The sequence below is a fragment of the Eulemur rufifrons genome, chromosome 17, assembly GCF_041146395.1.
Source record: "Eulemur rufifrons isolate Redbay chromosome 17, OSU_ERuf_1, whole genome shotgun sequence".
NCBI classification, from domain to species: Eukaryota; Metazoa; Chordata; class Mammalia; order Primates; family Lemuridae; genus Eulemur; species Eulemur rufifrons.
Window position 1 is genome coordinate 77,062,309 of NC_090999.1, and position 24,203 is coordinate 77,086,511.

The 24,203-nt window shown below is 39.0% G+C and overlaps 1 protein-coding gene across 1 annotated transcript in view; it reads left to right on the forward strand.

Annotated features, from left to right (window-relative positions):
• The window catches only part of MAN2A1 (mannosidase alpha class 2A member 1), a 167,736-nt gene that overhangs the window by 137,908 nt on the left and 5,625 nt on the right, over positions 1-24,203 (forward strand). The window contains exons 17-20 of the mRNA XM_069492771.1: positions 1,966-2,099; positions 4,884-5,025; positions 7,464-7,597; positions 15,204-15,395. Of these exons, the coding sequence (XP_069348872.1) occupies positions 1,966-2,099; positions 4,884-5,025; positions 7,464-7,597; positions 15,204-15,395 (602 nt within the window). The remainder of the gene's footprint in view (positions 1-1,965; positions 2,100-4,883; positions 5,026-7,463; positions 7,598-15,203; positions 15,396-24,203) is intronic.

A 24,203-nucleotide genomic window follows, 5' to 3' on the forward strand; every position in this document is an offset into this window, starting at 1 on the left:
ATTGGTTCAGATTATGGCCATAAAAAAAGGCATTCTTCCTTTCCCCACCCACAGAGATTATACTCAGAATAGTTTTATGAACATAGAAACTAAAGTTAGCTCCAGTTAAGTTTGTTGAGTGTTCTGAAAATTCTGTTCCTAGAGGCTTCAGCCCATTTAGTATTATTCATCACTATATTGTTATTTATATTTTACAATTTCCAGTGTTCTTTTCACATAAACCTTATAGTGCCTGAACTCACTGCATTCACATTCTTTTCCACAAACCCACCAGTTTCAAACTCCCTTTCTTTAGCTGTTTGCTGTCACCTTCTGTAAGCTGTGGGGATTCTTCTTGGCTCCTGGAGGAAAAAGTCTTCCTTACTCCCTTCACCCCTTTCTTATTTTTCTTTACGCAGCCCTCTTTGTTTAAAGAGTTTGCTGATTATCAGCACAGAGTGACAGATTGTGTGTGAGCAGTAGGGAGAGGTAGGTAATAAAAATAAAAGTATAGGTAAGTTTTCAGGGTTCTTGGAACCTCAGAAAGCTTCAGCTTTATGAAATAGGATAGGACCAGTCTTTCCTCTTATGGCCACTTTCCTAGTTGCTCTGTTCCTTGGAAGATCCTGTAATATCTCACACACATGCTCGGTCTGCATTGAGTGTTGGATTTCTTCCTAACTCCTCTCTCCATCTCTGAAATGGACCCAAGGCCTCACTGAGGACCTACAGATACATTTAGGGTAGAATGACAGATAGAAAATAGTAAACACTCTAGGCCAGCGGTCCCCAACTTTTTTGGCATCAGGGACTGGTTTCATTGAAGACAGTTTTTCAACGGACCATGGGGTGGGAGGGATGGTTCCAGGATAACTCAAGCTCATTACTTTTATTGTGCAGTCAAACCTTTCTGCTAATGATAATCTATCTATATTTGCAGCTGCTCCCCAGCGCTAGCATCACTGCCTCAGCTTTACCTCAGATCATCAGGCATTAAATTCTCATGAGGAATGCACAACCTAGATCCGTCACATGCACAGTTTACACTAGGGTCCACGCTCCTATGAGAATCTAATGCTGCTGCTGATCTGACAGGAGGCGGAGCTTATATGGTGATGCGAGCAATGGGGAGTGACTGTAAATATAGCTGAAGCCTTGTTCACCCACAGCTCACCTCCTGCTGTGCAGCCCCATTCCTAACAGGACATGGACCGGTACCAGTCCATGGCTCAGGGGTGGGGACAGCAGCTTTAGGCTTATCCAAAAAAAAGTTTGATACATCGGAGACTTCTTCAAGCTGTCCTCTGCTTTATGTAGAAAAGGACAAAATGGATCACTTCATAACAAGGAGTCCTAAGAGATACCAAATTTGACTAAAATTGATTTAACTTCTTGGGAGCTCTCCAGATTATAATCCACAAATACTAATATGTTGATGTTAGTTTCACCCATAAATCATCTCATTGGATCTCCTGTCTCTTTTCCTGGAAATAGATTGAGGGCAATAAAATACCATCTCTTGAACCAACAGAATGTAAATTTCATTGGCTTATGATTTTTAGTGTGTAAGGGGAGAATGGTGAAGAAGGGGACCGGAATGGCTCTGTTGGGGATTGGTAGTTCAGATGACAGGTGGACTGGCCTGTAGTGGGACTGACCTTTTCTCATTTCATGTCCCCTCTCCCCTCTAGAACTCACTGGAGAATCATTTTCATGTTATATGTCATCTACATTTATCTCATTTCAAACTCTTCATCCTTTTGTTGAATTATTTGTGCCCCTGAATATATGCTATCTACCATGTGATAATTATTATACAAGAAAATTAAAGTTAAATTGTGATACTATTTAATGTATGAGAGATGGTAAGGCAGGAAGTAGAAAACAGGAAAATGTATATAACTTTGGAAGGAGTTCTGTAGAGCATATTTATGAAAGGTAGAGCAATTAATTTCTTTCTATTAATGTGTATTTTCTTAAATTTAGGAATAGAAGGGCAGTCTGTGGAAGTTTCCAATATTGTGGACATCCGAAAAGAATATAATCGTGAGATTGCAATGAGAATTTCTTCTGATATAAAAAACCAAAATAGATTTTATACTGACCTAAATGGATACCAGGTAACTTTCCTTTAAAATGTCTAAGTAACAGTTGTATTAGTGTGTAATTTTTATATATGATAATGGGCCGGTTAATTTTGGATCCTTTGAACAAATATATCTAAAGTTGCAAATTATTTCTAAAGTAAAATTGAATTTTAACAGACAATTGCAGGTTCTGTATTCAATCTGATATACAAAGTTAGAACAAATATTTGAAAGATCTTTTTTTTAGAACATCTATTTGTAAGGATTTACTTGTTTAAAAAGAGATTTGGTGAACAGTGTGCATGTTAAGTACCTTGATGCTGAAATGTATGTATATGAGTTTTTATATACCAGAAAGGAAACATAATTAAGAATTGATGGATTATATCTTTTGTTTTGCTCATAAGGAATTGGTCTGTACATATTTAGTTTATCCCTTATATATTTTTAAATGCATGATCTAGTAAGAGCTCTTTTAAATTTCAGGAAAACTCTTCCCGTTTCTTTATTGACATGTGTATATGTGTGTACATTTATATATATACACATATATGTATACATATATTACATAGGCACACATTTATTTAGAAATGTGGGCAGATATGTATTTAATCAAAATTTTCATAACATAGTCTTAAATAGTAGTAAGAAAATTTATTCATATTTTTTCAGGTTGTCAATTCTTCAGTATAAAGAGCTCATTTGATAACTAAATCTCTGTTTTCTGTATGTGTAACAGTATGTCTTTGAAATAATACTATTAAAAACATGAACATGTTTTTGAAACATTAGCATTTTAGAAATTTCTGGCTATGAATAGAAATAATTTCACAATAAATGCTTTTACTTTGTCTAATTTTCAACTGGGAATGAGTGAAAAAGATTGTGATAATTTTCTCTTCTGATATCCTGAAAAAGTTAAATTTAAAACTTTTCTAAAGCACAAGAATTACAAAGTACAGTCTGAATTAACGTGTTAATTCTACTGTAGCCACTTAGTTTTCAAATGAAATCTTGACTTTATGGTGATTCATTTTCCTTGTATACAAAAGAAAGTCTTAAAATCTTACAGAAGCAATTATTTGTACGTGTGGGTGTGAATGAGAAAACTTAGTAAAAATGAATAACCAAAAATGTGAATTTTCTTTTTGAGGATCAAACATTTGAATAAATAGGAAAATATTGTTTTCAAGTCTATAATCTAAATACTTCTTTTAAAATAGGCCATTTTTTAAGCTTTGGAAATAGCAGTACTTGGGCAAAACTAGAAATCTAGTTCCACAGGTGGGACGTGGGGGTGGCAACAACACAATTGTGGCAGTTTTCAACATCTTTTTTATAAGCTTAAGTATACCAGTTAATTGGGGTGGGAAGATCAGGATTAGAGAGGAGGAATGGAGAATTCTTTCAATGTAGATTTTGTTTTTTTAACATTTTACAGTTGTTTCTTCACCGGTTTATTAATTTTCTAGGGCTGCCATAGAAATTACCACCATCTGAATGACTTAAAACGACAAAAAATTATTCTTTCACAGTTCTGTAGGCTGGATGTCTAAAAATCAAAATGTCAGCAGGGCCTTATTCCCTCCAAAGACTCTAGGGAAGTATCCTTCCTTGCCTCTTCCCAGGTTCTAGTGGCTGCGGACAAACCTTGGCAGTCCTTGGTTTGTAGAGGCATCATTCCAGTCTCTACCTCTGTTGTCACAGAGTGTTCTCTCAATGTCTCTGTATGTGTCTCTCTGTCCAAATTTCCCTCTTCTTACAAAGACACCAGTCACTTGGTTAAGGCCAACCCTCATCCAGTCTGACCTCATCCAAATCTGCAGAGACTCTATTTCAAAATAAGATCACATTCACAGGCTGTGGGTGGATATGAATTTGGGAAGGTGGGTAGATTATTCAACCTAGTACAACCAGCGAAATTGAGAGACATATTGCATTGTACTTGGGAAGATTAAAAATCAGATTTGGGGAATACTCAGGATCATGCCTTTTGTTAACGGGCACTCAATACATGTTAACTATTATGTTGTTTTTGTACCTCTGCTCTTCTTAAGTTTCATGTCAAACTTTTATGAGTTTAAGTGAGGAGATGGCATTTTTATGTGATGTGATTAAGATTCACACTGGTAGCAGGGTCCTGGGGTTAGAGTCAGTCGCTGTGACCCAGACTGGCTTTGGGGTTACCAACAGTCTCTCTCAAAAAATAAAGTTACAGTTAATTCAGGTACTAAGCCACAAGAAATTGGAATTTAGAACGATCTATGTTGAAATTGATCAAGAAGAGTAAGCATTGAATGGTTTTAAATAATATGCATTTGATTATAATGTAATATAGTAGAGGATTTGGTGGGGAGATCTGTGGTATTTATTAAAACTGATGCAAGAATAAGAGATATTTCTTGAAAGAGGATAGAAAGCTATTATGCTTAGCATTCATTACAAAAGCAGTGTGTTAGATTTAGATGAGAAATGAATACTTAATACCTTTATAATTTGTTTTATGCAAATATTGGAGAGCTAGAAGACTTTTGTTGAGCATTTTTATTCTGAATTTAAATAGAAATGCCTATTTTTAAAATCTGGACATGTTCTGCCTTTCTCACTTAAGAATTGTCTTCTAAGATCCTGGTGGTTTTTCTTCATATTGTTTTAAAGCATGTTTTAATTTTTAAATTATTTCTTCCCTTGAACAAAAAGGAAGCTGTGTCTTTTTCTCTTTGGAAGAAAAGTCATCTGTACTAACACAGTTTTTTAAAAGTACATATGTAAATATCACTTTTTTTTTTTTTTAAAGAGAATTGTTTGGTTTTATAGATTCAACCTAGAATGACAATGAAAAAATTGCCTCTCCAAGCAAATGTCTATCCGATGACCACAATGGCGTATATCCAGGATGCTGAGTGGCGCTTGACATTACTGTCTGCTCAGTCCTTAGGGGTTTCCAGTTTGAAAAGTGGTATGTATTGTTTAAATTCTTTTTTGCTCTGAAAGGTTTCAGTTCCAAGTATGTAATTTTCTGTTGGTCAAATGTATTTATTGTCATCTCCAGTTAAAACCTCCCTGTCTTCTTTCTAGTTTTTTTTCTTTCATGGACCAGACTGTTAGTTGATTTTGGGTTTTGTGAGAACAACATAAAATAATGAATTTCCTCAATCTTCAGATGAAGAACCAGAGACCTAAACTCATGCCATGTTTTAAAGATAATTTTTTTCTCTTGATAACCTGTTGTTTACAGAGGTCTCTGTCCTCATTGTGGTTTAATGGATATGGAAACTCAGACACCAAAAGTTGAGATAAGTTGCCTAAGTTTGCAAAGGTGGGAAGTTAGAGTTCAAACTTAAGTCCTTCTCTGAATCATGGTCTTTCCACCCCACTACCACCTGAAAGAAGAAAGGGAGTAGAAATGCTAGCAATATGGCTTCAGGGATTCCAAAAGAGAGAAAGTGATGAGTTAAAGTGAGAGAAAACACACAGTAGATACTGATTAATTTTTGCAAAACTTTCTATTGAGAGACTCTAATCCTCTGTAATACATATTTTTAATTGGTTATCACACATGTTATCAATTGCTCTTCTTTCTTACGTGATAAGAGTTGCTAATGATAAATGTCTGAAGGAGCCAGGCAGGTGATAAATGAGTGCAAATGCCTGGTGTGTCCTTGGGCACAAACCTACTTTTTATGTTAGGCACATACATGTATTCTGTACTTCCACACACGAAAAAAATGGCTGCTCCTCATTTTTCTTTGTAGCCTAAGTTAAATGAAATCATGTGAACTCATGCCATAAAAACATGAATTCAGTTATGGAAATAATATGGCTTCACATCAGAGATCCTTAGGAAGTGGAAGAGACTTGAACAAACTGGAGAACATGTTCCTTATGTACATATTCCCCATATACAGGGCTAAATTTTTCAATTTTTGAAGAAGAATCCCAAAGTCTGAATTTTATTTGAAGTTATCTGATATGTAAATGCTGACATAATTTTTTAAAAAACACTGTGCAGACAAAACAGAACATCTTTGTGTCACGCATGACTCTGGAGCCACCCATTTTTAAACCCTACCTTAAATTCTCAAAATTGTGCTCTAAATAGGGGAACAGACACGAGGACTCAAGCAGTGATGAACCAAGCAATATTATCTCACTGCCCGAAAAAGATGAGCTGAGAAATAAAGCTCCTCTGCTTCTTCTGTAGACATCCAAATACCCTAGTATTCGAATAAAAACAATCTAAGTATAATCCAGATTACTAAGTGTCACATATTATGTGGACTAACATTTGGAGGCAGGAGAAGAGTTAAAAATTGCCAAAGAGGTTGATGTGCTAATTTGGGTGTGAAGTGACAAGCTGTGGATCTGAGGCGTGGGCTCCATTAGCCCCTGTCCCTGGGGAGCAGGTCCTAGATACTTACCTTCTCAATGACGAAGGTAGTGACAACGAGAATTCTACTCATCACTGGTAATTTTATGTACTAGATACCTAAACTGAGAAGAAGGAAGCAAACAGAGTTGGTTTGACTATGTAAGAATAATAGTTGTTAAAATCTTTTATGTTAGCTAGTTCCCTTTTGTGCCAAATGATCATTTAGTACAGTGATGGACATGAGTGAATGTGCATGCATTTTTTAAATACATGTAGCTCTAAGCTTTTCAAGTCTTACTTGAGTATAATCTTAAATGTACAGATGTGGCTCTTTTTTTCCCAAGTTTTTTTATTTTTTAATCTCAAAATCTAATCATTAGCTTATGGCTTAAACTAGAGGAAATGTGGAATTGTTGCATAGCAAAGGAAGGAACCCAATATGACCTCTTTTAAGCCAGCGGAGGCAGGACAGTGGTGGTGCACTATCACAGTATCAGAGAAGGAAGGGAGCATATGGGGGGGGTCTCTATTATTCTAGGGTATCTTCAGAGAATTGCCACATATCAAGTAATCTAAGTTCTATTTGCAAATCTTTTGTATATCCTACCCATCTGTATGTATCTTATTACTCCATGTATGATAAGCACTTCCTAATAAACCTCACCAGCATTTCGAAATTCAAAATGCTGCCACTAAAAATTTTGAAGAACTTATTTGTCAGGTTAATTTTTTTGAAAAAAGTTCCAGTTAAATTTAGATCTGTCCTATCCTACTTTAAAATTTTTATCAGGTATTGCTCATTAATATGAAGAAAACAGAAATGCTATCATGCTTTATGAATTTATAGTAGCTGCTTTGAGCTATTATCAAGAGAAAGTCCATGGTATAGTGGGTTGTATAGATTCATCTCCTTGACTAGAGGGGAAATTTAAAACTAGACATGGGTACCATCCACTTAAGTGATCCTCAATGACTATCTGTATTAAATAACCCTGATCAGTTTTGCTTGTTTGTTTGTTTGTTAGGTCAGATTGAAGTTATCATGGATCGAAGACTCATGCAAGATGATAATCGTGGCCTTGGGCAAGGTGTCTATGACAACAAGATTACAGCTAATCTATTTCGAATACTACTAGAAAAAAGAAGTGCTGTTAATATGGTAGGAAAAAATAACTAGCACATTCTGATGTTGATTGTTCTTTGTCACCCAAAATTTGAAATGATTACCTTCCATTTCTTAAATTTTCTTTTTATAATTTCCAACATTGAGATTTCTTTATAGTAGATTTAGCCTACATTCACAGAAAGAGAACTTCAGTTATTACAAGTATCATGTAAGATTTCCATTTAGGTTATTTTATTTTTTATTTTGCATATTATATAGATAAAAAAAAAATAGTGTCAAGGAATCAGTATGGGTGCAATTTCCTAAAATTATTTTGAAAGAAATAAGAATTTTAAAAATGAGCTAAAACTTAAAGAACAGAGTTTAGTCACATACTTAGGAGATGAAGTTTAGTAGCAGAATTTATTTGAAACCTTAGTGTACTTCCTCCAGTCTTAAATTCATCAGTTGAAAATGGATTTACTCATCTGTCTTTCATGTTTGATTTTCATTCCTCAAAGCAAAAATCCAGCAGTCTGTGTTAAACAGTCTGGCAAAAGCCTACCTGGACCTGAACGACACCGTGTTTATTTAGGCAACAGCAAAGTTATCCTCGGAGTTCTCTGTGAAGTAGTGAGCCCCTCAGATATCCCTGGACGTGGCCCTTTTTCTCTTTACTCCATTTTCCTTCTTTCTGCACTGATCGTTTCAAGTCTTTTCTACTCTTTTCAGCCAGTGACGTCATCTTCCACTCTGTAGTGAGAGCAGCCATTAGAGCTCTCTGTTCCCGGTACCAAACATCTGCTCCCGCCCTGCCCTTCTTCCCTCCTGGTACGTGGGAAATGCCGACCTTCCTTCATCTAGGCCAGTCTTGCCACTTGTCCTTGGAACTTCCACCTTTACGCTCCTCATAGCCAGCCCTTCCCCTGGAGATCCTTTCTGTTGGCTTTTGAACACTGTATTTTTCTGTTAAAATAAAAACAGAAAACAGCCCTCCCTCAGACTCTTATTCCCATTTCCCCTGTGTCACCGTCCTCTCTCCAACCCAACTGAACCAGGGTTTATCAGACGAGTTCATCTTAACTGCTTCCTTCTCACACTCGATTTATTATCTGGCTTCTGCCGCCAGCGTACTCTGAGAGAGCTCTTGCCAGTGTCGCTACACCTGGTGGGTATTTTCCGTCATCATCTTATTTCAGCTTTCAGCAGCATTTGACATTGACCATTGTCACATCTTAAAATACTGCCTCGCCAGGGCTTCCATGGTGCCATGCTTGCTTGGTTTTCCTCCTGCCTCTCTGGCAGTTCTTTCTCTGTCTCTCTGTGAGTTCTTTACTCAGCCACTAAATATTGGCTCCTTCAAGGCTTGTTTTCCAGCCACCTCCTTTTCTCATCTTGTATGCTGACCCTTGGTGATCTTCTCTACTCCCGTGGTTTTGGTTACCACCCGACACAGGCGGAACCCACTAATGCATATCCCCAGCTTAATCTCACTTCTGACCTCCAGACCCACCTATCTAGTTGCTTCCTGATATTCCTTCTGTGTTTATAAGGGCGCCAAAGCTTGACATATCCAAAGTCATTCTTACCCCCTTCCCCACAAACCTGGCCCTCTTCCAGTGCTCCCTCTCTCACTGACGAGCACCGCCATCCATCTGGTGCTGAGCCGGACACCCAGGAGTCCCCCCTAGTAGGCACTTCTCCCCACCAGCCCTTTGCTCACAAGAGTCCTCCCAGTTCTTGTTCGTCTCCTAAATATTTCAAATCTGTAACTTCTACCACCTTAATGCAAACTGACATCATATATTTCCTGGGTCTGTGCACATCTACTCTGCTTTCCTCTTTCTGCTGTACCTATTCTTAACACGGTAGGCAGAGTGTTTTTTGGTTTCTTGTGGTTTTTTTTTTTTTTTTTTTTTTTCCCCAAAAACTAGATCTAAGCTTATTGCCCCTGCTGAGCCCCTCTGATGTCTTCTCATTGCTGTCAGTATGAAACTCGAAATTCTTACCATGGCCTATCCAGCCTCTCAAGATAAGGACCCTGCCTGTCTGTCCCCGGGGCATCCTGCATGCCTCTTTCTATGTCTGCTCTAGGCCCACTGGTTTTCTTTAAGTCCTAAGTACTTTCCATGCCCTCATCCCCACGGCACCTTTGCATGTGGCCTGTCATCCATTCTGCCCCAGAGACTTTTCCGATCTGTGCTTAATTCATCAGCTGCTTCAGCACCAGGTCAAATCCTCTTCTCCTGTGCTCTCTCCAAACTATGCATCTCACCTTCATGTGTGTATGTGATTATTTGATCATTATCTTTTCTCCACCTTTGGAGAGTGGGGACTATGTCTCTGTCTGCGTCCTAGCAGAGCAAACACCTAATATATGTCCTATGAATGAATACACAGATGCATAAATGAATGAACTGTTACAGCATGTTGTGCCACTGTGTGTATTGCAATTTCTGCTTATTGCCTTGTCTACGTATACATGTTCTGTTCTCCCTGCTAGATTCCAGGGACTTGTCGCCTTCATTTTCATGCGTCCCACAGGGCCTCCTTGCCTATAGTAAATATTCTATAAATAAAATACTAGTTGATTGAATGAAATGGCAACAGATAATTAAAGCAAAGAATTCTTCCAGTATTTAGAATCTTTTAGAAAAAAGAATTAGTATCCATTTTAGATGTGGAGATTTATGCCAGTTCTTAAGACTCCTGGCTTAAATCAATTACTGATGAGATAGCTTAGTTTTAAGGTCTAAAACTGCATAAGATAATCATTGCCTGAGTGTTGGCAGCTACTGTCTTTGCTCCTCCTGAAAATGTTTCTGCCTTATGTGATTTTCTCTCCATATTGACACTAATCTACAAAACTTCTTTTAACTATAGCAATAAAAATTTTCATGTCAGATCTATAAAGCTCCAACTTAGAAGTGAAATGATTTGTTTATTTGCATTCAAAATTCCTTGGATAGTGATTGATTCTAATTTGATCTGATGTTTTTATAATCCTATCTTGGTTAAATTTTTCTTTTGCTCAACTGTAGATTCTGTAGCTTAAATTAATAGCTTCTTTTAAATAAAAAGTGAACTAGAGAAGAGAAAATACATTTTAATTTCTAGTGAAATTGATTAAAAAGACATTTGGGCCGGGCGCGGTGGCTCACGCCTGTAATCCTAGCACTCTGGGAGGCCGAGGTGGGCGGATCGTTTGAGCTCAGGAGTTCGAGACCAGCCTGAGCAACAGCGAGACCCCACCTCTACTAAAAATAGAAAGAAATTATATGGACAGCTAAAAATATATATAGAAAAAATTAGCCGGGCATGGTGGCGCATGCCTGTAGTCCCAGCTACTCGGGAGGCTGAGACAGGAGGATCGCTTGAGCTCAGGAGTTTGAGGTTGCTGTGAGCTAGGCTGATGCCACGGCACTCACTCTAGCCTGGGCAACAGAGTGAGACTCTGTCTCAAAAAAAAAAAAAAAAAAAAAAGACATTTGGTTAAGAAATCGTAATATAATGTAACCAAAATTTTCTAGAAAGTTTTTAATTTCAATTTAGACTCTGATGTCTAAAATAACAATGGTGGAAAGTGAAATAGGAAGGAGGTCCCTGGATAGGAAGGAGTTTTAAGGGGAAGCCTTGAACCTGCCAGAAGTAATGTCCCATGTAAATAATCCTGGGCCAACAGTGGAAGTGAGTCCTGTCCTCAGAATGTTTGTTCTGCAGAGTGTCAGTGAAAACAAGGACTTGGATGACAATCACTGCAAGCCATACAGATGCCCAGTGGAGGACTGTGGCTGTGTGAGGTTGCCCACCATCTGTGCTAATGATCCTCAAGGGTCAAAGGAAATAGAAAATAGGAATCACTCTTTGGCATTGCTATGGTTTGAATGTGTCTCCCCAGAATTCCTGTGTTGGAAACTTGGTTTCCATTGTGGCAGTGTTGAGATGTGGGGCCTTTGGGAGGCAATTGAGTCATAAAAACAGAGCCCTTATCATGAAAGTGGGTGAGTTATTGTGGGAGTGGCTTTGTTATAAAAGCAAGCTCTCTCTTGCACGCACTCTCTTGTTTTTCTGCCATGGGATAATGCAGCAGGAAGGTCCTCACCAGATGCCAGTGCCATGCTCTTGGACTTCCCAGCCTCTAGGACCATAGGCTGAATAGACTTCCTTTCTTTATAAATTACCCCATCTGTGGTATTGTCATAGCAACAGGAAAATAGACCGAGACAGGCATTGACCACTTTAGGATTTGTTTCTCTGACCTTTTCTCCCTACCTTTCTCCTGCTGGGAGAGTAAAGGAGTCATTGAGCTCAGAATTAGAAGCCCTCAAAGTGTTCAAGTGTCACAGTTTTGTCACTTCACCTCTGGGTACCAGTTCTTCAGACATAAGGAGAGGAAGTTGAGAGAGATCAAATTAAAAACTTAAATGCTTATAGATCTTAGGAAAATGATGGCATGTGGGAGGTTGACCAGGTTTAAGGGCAAATGCTTGAGTTAAGTGGCCAGAGGGTCTCTGGTGGGCTCGAGGGCACGTATCTCATTACGAGCCACAACGCAGCTCCAGCTGATTATTTCCACATAGGAATGCCTGCCCAGTTTGATTCACATTTCCAGTTTCTTGGGTAAAAAACCAAAAATGTGGTGTTTTGTTTTTGTTTTTGGCGGGGGGTGGGGGGGGTTGGTGCTTTTTATAGTGTTAATTTTTTTTTTCTATTTTGTTGTTTTTTTTAAAGAGTTGGCTGGGGAAAAAAAAGCAACTTTTTAATAGCCTGCAGACCTACCGAAACACTACCAATCTTACTCTGGGCTAGAGGATATTTATCTCTAAATGTCATGATTCAATATGTTTTTCTTCATTTTCTCTCCTCCTCCGTCTTTGTCTTTTTACCCCACTCTTCCCCTCTGTAGTATTCTTGTCTCATTTATTTATATTGCATTTGCTTGTTAAATTAATAGATTACTTCAACAAACATTTATTAAGTTCCCACCATGTGTCAGGTCAAACTGTGAATAAACGAAGGTGACTTTAAAAACAATCTCTTACTGTCTTGCATAATTTAGTAAGTTTTGATGTAGGTGGTAGAAGCCTTTGATGTTTAAGGATCAGATACCTCATGTGAGCTTAATAAAGGCCCCAAGGAACCTGGCAAGAAGTTCTAACTCATGGAATAAAGGCTGAAACCCAATGAGGAAGATCTCACTTTTGTGTGGGTTGGATCAGAACATGCTAGAAACTCTCTGTAATGTCAGGCTGCAGAGAGAAAGCTAGACTTAGATAGTTTGAAGCCTTCAACCACCAAGAAACTAAATAGTGTTTATAGTAGTATATTATTTAGAATGAGGCTGGGGGATTCATTTATAGCTTAAAGAAACACGTGAAGTTTCCTATGGAAAATATGTTTTATAAACTCTGGGTTTATCATAAGACTTACAGTTAAAAGGTTATCTTTCTAGGAGGTTAATTAAAAGAGCGATAGTTCAACAGTTAAATAGCTTATTGAGTAACTCGTTGCTATAAATATGGTAAGAAAGTTCAAGTGAATGGTGGAACCCCGGTGATACTTTGCCCCACCTGGGCTGGCCAGCCTCCAGCAGTGTTATTTGTTCATGGTGCTCTTTGAGCTACTGAACCACATTCTTCTATAAACTTCTCTTTCTTATCTTGCTAAAGACAAAAAAACTACAGTTTTCAAATTCTGAAAGTACTTACATTTATGACATCTTTTCCTTTTACACGATGTTCATCACAGTGTCTTTGAGTCTGAATCTTCCTTTTTTAATCCAAAAGTAGTTAAAGAGTGAGGCTTATCTTTTGATTCCAAAGAGAGCTCTGTCTCCTCTAGAAGGTTGGGAGGATGTCTGGCGTGGCAGTTCCCAGCACAGGTTCACAGAGCAGTGTGTGGCTGACTCCCCGAGATTCGGCTAGGGAGGCTTTTCAGCTTTACATTCCCAGGGCCTTATCTCTGGAGATTTCGATTCTGTAGATTTGGGATAGGACCCGAGAATCTATGTTTCTTAAAGGTTCCCTAAGTCATTGTGTTGTATAGTTAATTTAGAAAGTGCCAAGGGTCAGGAGGACTGATAGGGTGTGAAGGGTTGGTATGTATGTACATTATTTCTTCTAAGGTGTAGATGAGAAGCGTCCTACCTACTCACTGGAGTGTCCAGGAATTCCTCCAAGAGCATAGAATAAAGCCAGAGCTTTTCTGAATATTTCTTGACCTAGAATGGACTTAATGCTTACTGAGTCTGTTAAGGCAGGTGTTTTCTGTTGGAATCTTTTATGTTTTAGTACTCAAAAGTGATTTTGTCAGCAATCCTGACCTACATTATGAAGTCCTTTGATCTTCAAGTACATTTAAAGTGTCTTATTGAAAATATTCCCTCTTTATTCATGTTATTCTATAAGCTGCATTAAATTTTACTATTACTAGAGAATTATTGTTTTTTGCTTTAATTTTTCTTTAAGAAAAGAATGTGGAATGCACACTTTTTTTACAACTCTTTCAGACCTATTTTTTTTTGTCAGTATCTTAATATTGCAATGTCCCTCTGCCTTTAAAAAATTTTTTTTCTCTGTCCATGGTCTGAATTGTAATGACATCTAATGTTAGCTGCTGGCACGATGCTAGTCACTTTTTGCTAGCACCCTTCTGTGCAATGCTAATCTGACATTCTGAATTTTAAGCTTTATATCTCTGTAAATCCTGTCTTTTCACACAGATAAGTAGCCAAGCCTTTTATTTGAGCCTTGTATTACAAAAAGGATGCAAAATCAGAAGATATCAATGAAGTAGTCATTTTAAAAAATAAGATAAAAAATTAAATTTGCTTCCAATGTAGCTGGTGACCAAAGGACCTTTCTGTATAAGTTATTTTCTCTTCTCAGTTCTTCCTTGTGTCTTTTTTTACTCCTTAGGCATTATTAGTTAAGGTTCTACTTAGTCGTTGATTTAATTAATTTTTTATGTCATCTTGCATGTGTATATCTCCAACTTTGGTAGATTATTTAATGTTATTATTAAAGTATTAATGTGTATATATCCCCAACCTTGGCAATTGGCAATGTTTAAAGAAAACAATCAGATGATCTGGATATACCACCTGTGTTATTTATATTTAAAAATTGGATTTGAGAGTTTTGTTCCTTTAAATCCTCATTGGGTAACATTTAGCTCCTTTCATTTGTTAACATTTATGAAATATAGCTTTAATTCAGTACCCTTTATGGTCTTGTTAAGTGTATAAATGAAACCATGAGAATATGATGGATAAAATCTGAGGGAGAAAGGAGATAACATTTGATGATGTACAAGATATATGAACATTCCAATCCTTCTACCTTGAGAGTTTTGTGGTAGGTTGAGAGTTTCCATAAAAAGTTATGCCTCATCCTAAAATGTTTGTAGGAGATGTTTTCAGTATTTTTAAAATCAGTGGAAGAGATATTTTAAACATATGAGTTAAATGGACACTATTCGTTTTGTTGTATTGTTTACAACTGAGCTTGATAGTCTACTGTGTATTTTCTAAGACTGTTTATAAACTATAACAATCAAAGTAGTCATGTATTTTTATGTTTACACCCTCTTAGATAATTCAATTAATATGATGAGAACTGCAAATGTAGAATTTTTAAGCATTTTTATTTTTTCTTGATAGGAAGAAGAAAAGCATCCGGTCAGTTATCCTTCTCTCCTTAGCCACATAACTTCTTCTTTCATGAATCATCCACTTTTTACAATGACAAAGAAGTTCTCACCTCCCCTTGAGCTGCTGGGTGAATTCTCTCTGTTGCTGTCTTCTTTGCCTTGTGACATTCATCTGGTTAATCTGAGAACAATACAGTCAAAGGTACATCCCAAAATGTATCTATCAAAAATTACTGTTCGTCATTATACTTGCTTTAAGGGGGTAAGGAGGAGGGGGAAAAAAAAACTTCATGCTACACTATGCTTTGAGGAATGATTAAGACGTCTTCACCTTTAGCCAGAAGCTTTATGCCTTTTATTTGACTATTGCTCTACAGTTTAGAGCTTCTCCTGATACTAATTTATTTGATTCTCAGAAAAGTTCTGTGTGGTGAGCAGGTCAGGCAATATCAATGTAATTAGTAGGTGGGAGAACCAGGCCTTAAGATCAGCCCTACTAACTTTTCACATTAATTCTCCTTGTTAGGCAACATTTCTCAAGAGTGAAAGAACTGGAAAACATAGCGTTTAATTATTTTTGTGTCAGAGGCTTTATATTTCAATATCCTCCTTGAAAATCACCACAATTCAAACTTTCCTGTCAGGAAACCAACTACTTAGAAGAAATATTGGAGGAAAAGCATGGGAAAATTTTATTAGGTTATGAAATGTAATTCAGTTAGACTCTAGTTTACCTATATACCTATTTTTAACATCAAAGAGATTGCATTTGAAAAGTGTAGGGATTAGACATCAGACATCATTCTTATGCGTGGTACAGCTGTTTTGATATTGTGACTTGACATACATTTAGCCTGAAATAGCAAGTGGTTATGGATTCTGTGGGAAATATCGCATGGTAAATGGCCTGAATAGGAAAAGAAGACGATGCTCATGTTCAAAGACATCATAAAAGGAGAGAAATGTTTAGTTTAAGAGCAAAGAACTAAAGCAAACCAAGTAAAGTGAGAACAATTGCCTACAATTCAGACATTTAGGGATTTACATTTTTTATGTCCAAGATATAGAGGAGAAAAATATAATTTAATTTCTTTCCCTTATAGGTTCTTAGGTGAGATATTCCTGAAAACAAAAGTCAGACTAATAAGAGAAAAGCCAATAGTAGTTTTTTAATGCATTTATACCCATCACATGGGAGAGGCCTCAGTTCAAAAGTATTGGCCGGGCGCGGTGGCTCACGCCTGTAATCCTAGCACTCTGGGAGGCCGAGGTGGGCGGATCGTTTGAGCTCAGGAGTTCGAGACCAGCCTGAGCAAGAGCGAGACCCCATCTCTACTAAAAATAGAAAGAAATTATATGGACAGCTAAAAATATATATAGAAAAAATTAGCCGGGCATGGTGGTGCATGCCTGTAGTCCCAGCTACTTGGGAGGCTGAGACAGGAGGATCCTTTGAGCTCAGGAGTTTGAGGTTGCTGTGAGCTAGGCTGACGCCACGGCACTCACTCTAGCCTGGGCAACAGAGTGAGACTCTGTCTCAAAAAAAAAAAAGTATTTCTGTCTCAAGGCAGTGGCTTAGGGGCCTTGCTTAAGTAATATTTTAACAAAGAGCCATAAATCCTATAGAGATAAGGCAAAGAAGAGAGCATCTTCAGGCTTCCAAAAGGCGGGAAAATGTGGGAAGGTCAGTTTACGGGAAGCATAAAGTCTGCTGCTACATCTTCTGGCTCTGCTGTCTCTGAGCTGATAAGCCTTGTTAAGGGGCCCATCTTTAGGCAGGAAAAGGCAGAGAGGAGGGGAAGAAGACCTTTTGCCTTTGTATATTGCTGTCCTGCCATAAAGCAAGCAGAGGGAGGGGCAGAGTATCCCCCTGTGTTTTAGCCTTCAGAGCTCGACCATCCTCGGTATTTTAGAGAGGAATATTTTGGTTTCATTCAAAGGTAAGAAACTTATATCTGGCTATGCAGGAAAATATATATGGCTTGTAATAATGAATACAAGCAAATGGCAAAGGCTAGAGGCCTGTGTATATATCTCTATATGTTGAAAGGTTTTTGTTTCTGTTTTTTATCATGTGAGTGAATTTCCAGGATTTATTTCATACCCACCACGTGCCTATTACTGCCGCAGGCGTGAGGGATATAGTCATGAACAAAAGAGATGAAACCCCTGCCCTTCTGGAGCTTAGATTCTAATGGGAGGAGAAAAGAGTATGGGAAATATACGTTAGACTGCAATAAGCGTTAAGGAAGAGAAGAAAAGGAGGGAAGGGGATTCCGAGAAGATGGTGCAAGTTTGATTAGGGCGGTTGGACAGCGCTCCAGGCACAGAGCGAGTTCAAATGTTGCTCCGAGAGAGCTGAGCTCTCCCTTTATTCATTGCTGTGTTGCCTGCCTAGAACAGTGCCTGCACAGGAAAGGCACTCAAACACTATTTTGGTGAATGAGTGAATGGGATAGATGTGTTTTCTGGGATTCTGCTCGTGTCTTTTGTGGATTTACTTTCTGGCCCATGGGATGAGCAGACTGGGAATGGATAACCTCCCTGAGATGTCCTGTGGTCCATTCATGAGCTCAGGGGGAATGAAAAGATAAAACGGAGAGCCTCAAAGACTCTGGGCCGCAAGTGTAGATGGTAGAGGGCATTAGCAACCTAAAAAACCCAAGGGCTTCTGGGGAGGACGGGACATCGTCCATTCCTTACCCCCACTTCTAGATGGCTCCTCCCCCATAGGTATTCGAAATGTGATTGTTTTCTGGAAGCCACTGGAGCTGACTGGAGTCAGCAAGTGTAGGGATTGATCTTCTGTAATCCAAGGCTGGCACTTGTTTTTCATGTCACCTCTTTTAGTGGTAACTTACTTCCTGACATCCTTCCTGCTATTGGCCATCTTCCTGGGATACAAATATAATCACTCTCACATTAAAAATCCCACTGCCCACCAAATTGGTTCAGACCCTGAGCATTCAGGCCCTCTACAGTGTGGCCTCCATGCACCTGCTTCCCGGTGCTCCTCTCACCTTTGGACAGGTGGGCCACTGTCAACGACCCTGCAGGCTGAGTGATGGCCGACTCAGCCACCCTTTATAAAATGGGGCTAGTGGCACGTATGCCTGCGTCAGGGTCTTTCGTGAGAAACAGGTGAAATAATGTTGTGAAAGTCTTGTGAAAGTGGTAACTCTGGGGAACATAGCGTCGTTATCCTGATGATGCTCACCGGTATATGCCAGCCTGGGTGCCCGCTGGGGTTTTGGCAGAGAGAACAGAGAGCAGTGTAACATACAGATTTGACCGGGAGGAATAAAACTGAACCGCTGTGCTCGCGCCTGTTGATAACTGCCACATCCTCAGAACTAAACACTCGGGGCTGTTGTGTATTATCGTATCAATTGGTGCCAGTTCCTCTATTAGCCTTTGACTCTTAGCACGTATTTGTGTAAAAGCCCACTAGTAGTCCAAGGGGATTCATTGGTTCATTCAAAAACCACTTCTTCAAAGAGTTGGTGTCTGTCCCCTAACCTCTGATAATAGAAGATAATCATTGAAAGGAGCCAGAGCCGATGTGGGTATTGATTCAAAGAAAGCTGTTACTTAAAAGGTGCCCGGTGCAATTCCGTGGTTATGCTAAAAGAAAGACAAACGTGGCTCAGTGAGTAAATGCAGAAGGCAGACCTAAGCCTTTCGCATTGTGTTCCTGTTTATATGCACTGGTGGCAGCTTCCAGCGTGCCACAATGGGCTGTTCGTCTGGAGACTGCAGCTCATTTTTCCCCTTGAAATAATGTCAGCGTAGAGATGGGTTCCGAGCAAGAGCAGAGTCTGCACTGGCCTGTGTCTAAGTAAGCATTTTCCTAACCACCACAGGATTGTTATGACAGATGTATCTGAGGACCACCTTGGCCTAACAAAGGCACATGTGTCTTCCCGCCGACCTCCTGCTTGACCATCCCCTAGGCCGCTGTCTGGTGGTTCCTTGATTCTAAACCTCAATTGGTCTCCCTGACTCCTCGTGGGAGGAGGGGTTTGGGGCTCAGGAGTGGTGAGGGGGCGAGGTGTGGGCCGGAGGTGTGATAAGCGGTGGGTCAGCGGTGGTCCCAACTACCAGTCTTCACTGTGTCCACATCACACAAGGGAGATTTTAAAAATAGTGACTTTCACAAATTTCCCAATTTCTGAGATCTTGATTCTCGAGGTCTAGGGAGTAGAGTCTGGGAATTAATAATCTTTTAAAACTCTTCTCATGAAATGGATGAAATTGCGAAATCATCTCCATTTCCTAAATTGGAAAGGTGAGGGTAAGAGAATAAATCATAAAAATAAAACCACCCAGAGGTAGATGGCAGCATCAGACCCAGGGCCAGGTCTTCTGAGTCGGAGTCCTGTGTGTGGCCTCAGAGGGTAGCATTTGACTTTTTAAGGTTACTAAGTCCCTGAAAGTCTAATTTTTCAGCAGTTGTTCTGTATTAGATGTGAGTGTATGTTTTTATGTAGATACATCTTGCTTTTCTACATTCTGTCAGTTTTTGGAAAAGGATTATATGCCCTATAGGGTAATCAGATGAAGAGGGGAAGAAACATCCCCTGGGGCCCTGCCTCGCAGCGTGCTGTGCCGCCTTGCCCGTTCCAGCCACTGCCTGGGAATTTACTGTTCACCTGCTGTAGGCCTGGCCCCCAGCTCTCTTCTCCTGATCACCCTCTTTCCCTACACTATCAAGAGCTTGAGATAGCACCAAGAAACTTCTATAAAAGTTTAAAAACTGGAGCACAGAAACACCATTCAAGTACACTCAGTGGGAAAGCCATGTTGTTGGGAAAGGGTGACTGTGACCGTTTAAGGGGAATCTCACAGGAGGGCCCGTCGTGAGTCAGGGTTCTGAGGCTGGAGCCGCAGGGTCAGCCTGGAATAGAGGGACAAAGAGGAACCTTAATTAAGCCTTTCAGGTAGGCTTCATGGAACCATTCTGCCTTGAAAAAGTGATACATAATTCATTTTTCTCCTTTTTTTCAGATTACTTTCACTGCTTTTATGTTCAGATGTTTTCATTTAATTTGCACGTATATAACACATTTAACTCTTTCTTTTCTGTGGGGTTTATTTTGATTTGTGTTTAACGGTTTCTTGCAAATAGTTAACCACTCATTTCAACATCAGCACCATTTATGGAATGAGATGTTTCTCTCCTCACTTGATTATGCCGCCCCTTCTTTTCTTTTGAAAGGCAGTTTAAGGTTTTACTTTATTTTGCCTTTCTTATCAGAATTGATTGGTGCTTTATTGATCTCCCAAGCTTCTGGAAAGGTGAAAATTGTAGGAAAAAAGTTTCCTTTGTTGTACATATCTAAAAACAACATTCACCTCGCCTTTCTTTCTGTCATCTTGTTGATCAAAACAGGATAGCTATTATTGGACATTTTAATGAGTGCCTTGGAAAATGAATTTCTACTAGTTATTTCCTGGCTCAGGACTTGTAATGAAGTGCGCAATTTTCTAACCTTTCCAGCTGCCAGAATGCACTTAAGATGAGTAGTAGGCGTTGTCAAAGAATCGGAGTAGATTGGCGTTTTCCCACCAAGTGTTTAGCTGTGCCTTAAGCCATGTGTACCTTAGAAATACTGTGAGGACAGTGGGGTCACACACAGAATCTGTGCAAAGTTACAGCCCTTCTCTTCCCCAGGGAAACAGCGGGTAGGTGCACGTATAACATGTACTGCAGTTCCAAAAGTTGACTGATTTGTGACCCTTATGTTATTAATGACCAAATCAAGTTTCTTTTGTTACGAGAAAGCAATACCATAACTCTCACATCTTAAGTCCTCATCCAGTTCAGTAGAGGAATATTTACTTATTCTTTTCCTTAGAAGAGATTGTCATGTGCATGTATAATTTTCAAAGTCACTTTAAATTCTATGTGAAACTGGACAAATGGATGGGTGGGTAGGTGGCAGATGGATAGAAATTAAAATTTCCAAACCTTGCTCTCTGAATTGATATATTTTTTGATAAGTTATGGTTTTAGCTCTGCTGGAACTATCAGCCAAATACTCATTTTCCAAGCTTTAAATCAGGGAGGGTTATCTCTTTTAGTTTACAGCATTTTGTTATGTTACACCAAAAATAATCCTTATCATTCCTCTCCTGGCTAGGTATCTGTGAGCACCGATTCATAGCTAGACAAAGGCAGGAGAAGGAAGCTGGTAAAAGCCCAGACTTTGGAGTCAGATCGCCTGGGTTTGAATGTGCCTTCTCTGCTTGGAGCGAGTCACTTAACTCGCCGAGTCCTGATTTGCTCGTTAGTAGCGTGGAGATGATGATAGTAACCACCTTAGGAGGTGTTCCGAGGATTGGAGACAATGTTTGTGAAGTACTTAGAACAGTGTCTGGCGTGCAGTGAGCCCTGTGCGTGCATGACTCGTCAACGTTCTCAACTGTGATAGTTCAGCCACGAGCAGTGTGATTATTAATTATAATAAAGTAAAAACGTGGCACTATTTCTATAAATTGGAGAAGGTTGAAGTTTATTGCCAGAGTAAGTCTTTGTCACTCTGGGTTAGATTCAAGATACACTTTATTAATAATTCCTCAGATTTTTGGGGAAAAAAATATACCTAAAATTGTCTATATGCCAGTGATCATGCCAAGTGCTTTACATGAACCTTATTTAAAGCTCACAGCACCACCAAGAAGGTAGACAATGTCTTTATTACATCTTACAGAAGAGGAAACTCACTGACCCAGCGATGTGCACACAGCTCCTAAGCGGGGGCACATGTAAGTGTGTCTGAGTCCAGATCCCTCCTTGAAGCCCTGTCCTGCGTCTTGCGTGGGGACAGGAAGGGAGGGACAGTGCTGAAAATGTTGGGGAATACACTGTCTGTTTTCCCTTGTGTACTGAATAATAATGGGCCATTGGAGGGAAAAGATCATTACGGGAGAATGCAGGATCACTAGTGATAATTGCTGTATAAGAGAGAATGCTTTGTGATAGGGATTTACCTGTATATTTACATATGTTAACAGAAACTCGTGTACCACCTCAACTATTTCAAAGGTGGTTGTGAGATCAAACAAGTTAATGAGTGAAAAGCATTCTGCACAAGATCTGGCACACAGCAAGCGCTCAGCAAGTATTAGCAATTACAGTTACTGTCACTATGGTTGGCCCTCCATCCTCAAAGGGACTCTTCATGAGTCTAACCTAGTTCACAGAATTTACAGAGATTAAATGATTTGCTCAGAGTCACAGAAATGGTTCATTGTGCAACCAGACCTTTCTCTGATCCTGCTTTGTCTCAGCCCAGCTTTATTTTCATGGCTTCATTCTGCAAACCAAGTCATCTTCCCCCAAACTCTGCTGAGTTGCTGGAAAAACCTCACAGGCCCAGCTTAGTCTATGAGCTGGGTGTTGGTTTTGCCTACTGAAATAAGTGTTTCCATGGATTTTCTGTCTGTAGCTTTTGAACATCCCAGCCTTACTTCAGTGATCCAGCCTCAAATGTGATCTAGCTTGTTTAACAAAGGCAGTCACCTAACACAGAGCTGGGCACAATTGCAAAAATTGTAAATTTTCTTCCCCACACCCTCCTCTTCTTTTTATGGGGTCCAGATATTACTAACACATTAATGAATGTAAAAACAGTTCTTCCAAAAGCTGTTTACACTCCTAGAGCATACAGTAGGAATGCTTGAAGGTATCTGTTTTCCTGCATATTCAAGCTAAATTCACAGTTTCCCTACTTTGAAAAACAGTTTTTTGGGGAATAAAATATCTAGACAGACTTTGAAACTGGAAAACTGCTGCTTTGCCTCAGGTATTTTTGCTTGAAAACTGATACTTTCATGAATATTTGATTTTTCAAAACTTGAACAAGATGATTGCTATTTCACTTAGTCCTTACAATGGTGATATATAGTTTTAGTTTTGAGAGAAAGTATAACTTTTTCTATCAGCGAAAGTTACTTTTTATGACTTTTTTTAATCTCTACTTTTGTATTGTTAGTTTAAATCTCTTGTAGAATTCAAAAACAGAATCCCAAAGGTGTTTTACTTCCTAGTTTTTTTGTCTTCTTCAGTTGCTAAAAGCCTTATGAATTCATTATTCCAAGAGCAAATGTGTTGCAAGAATTTTAACAATGTCTGCTATCGAGTGGTTTTTAAGGATGGTCCAATGAGTTAAGATGGCCAAATGCTTCGGGTTAATAGGGATACGTGCTTTTAAAAAGATCTAATTAAGAGGCCATCTAATCTATGAATCTGATTAGGGACTTGATTATGATTTTGACACACAACTGTAGACACGTAATTTGGGAGTTCCCTGATTGTTTAGCTGCAAAGTTTTAATGTCAATAAAGGATATTTATGAATAAGTAGCTAAATGAGAGTATTGTTTAACTTGTAACTTATAAAAATAATCACCAATACTTATTTGATGGATTGCACTGATAGAAATAACAATAGCTAACATCCTAAGGGCTTCCTGTGTGCCAGACACTGTGCCAAGTCCTTGTTATGTTATTTCACTTCATCTCCGTTTTATGGAAAAGGAAAATCTGGTCTTGCTAAAATCTTCAGCTGGTAAATTGCAGAGCAGGAATCCAGACCTTGAGCTGACTCCTCGCCCAGGCTCTGAACCACCCACCTCTACATCTCCCGCACTAGCTGGTCCTGCCCCACACAGCTGTGTGCGGCCAGCGAACATAGTGTTGTCAACACAGTGATCCACACAGTGACCCCATGAAGGAAGTACACAAGCATCAGCTCCAGTTTGCAGTCAAGGAAACTTAGGAAGAATAAATGACTAGCCTATGGTTTCACAATTGGCATATGATAGAATTCTCTTTGTTGTTCTTTGTTGTTGTTCTTCCAGAGATTTTATGTATGTGAAGGATTTTCTTATGTGCTATTTTTTTGCGCTAAATAGGGGGTGTATGAAATTTATTGAAATTTAATTTGAAATTTTTATCATGTGCTTTAAACCTACTGTATGTATCATGTGGTCCTGTGAATTCCTTA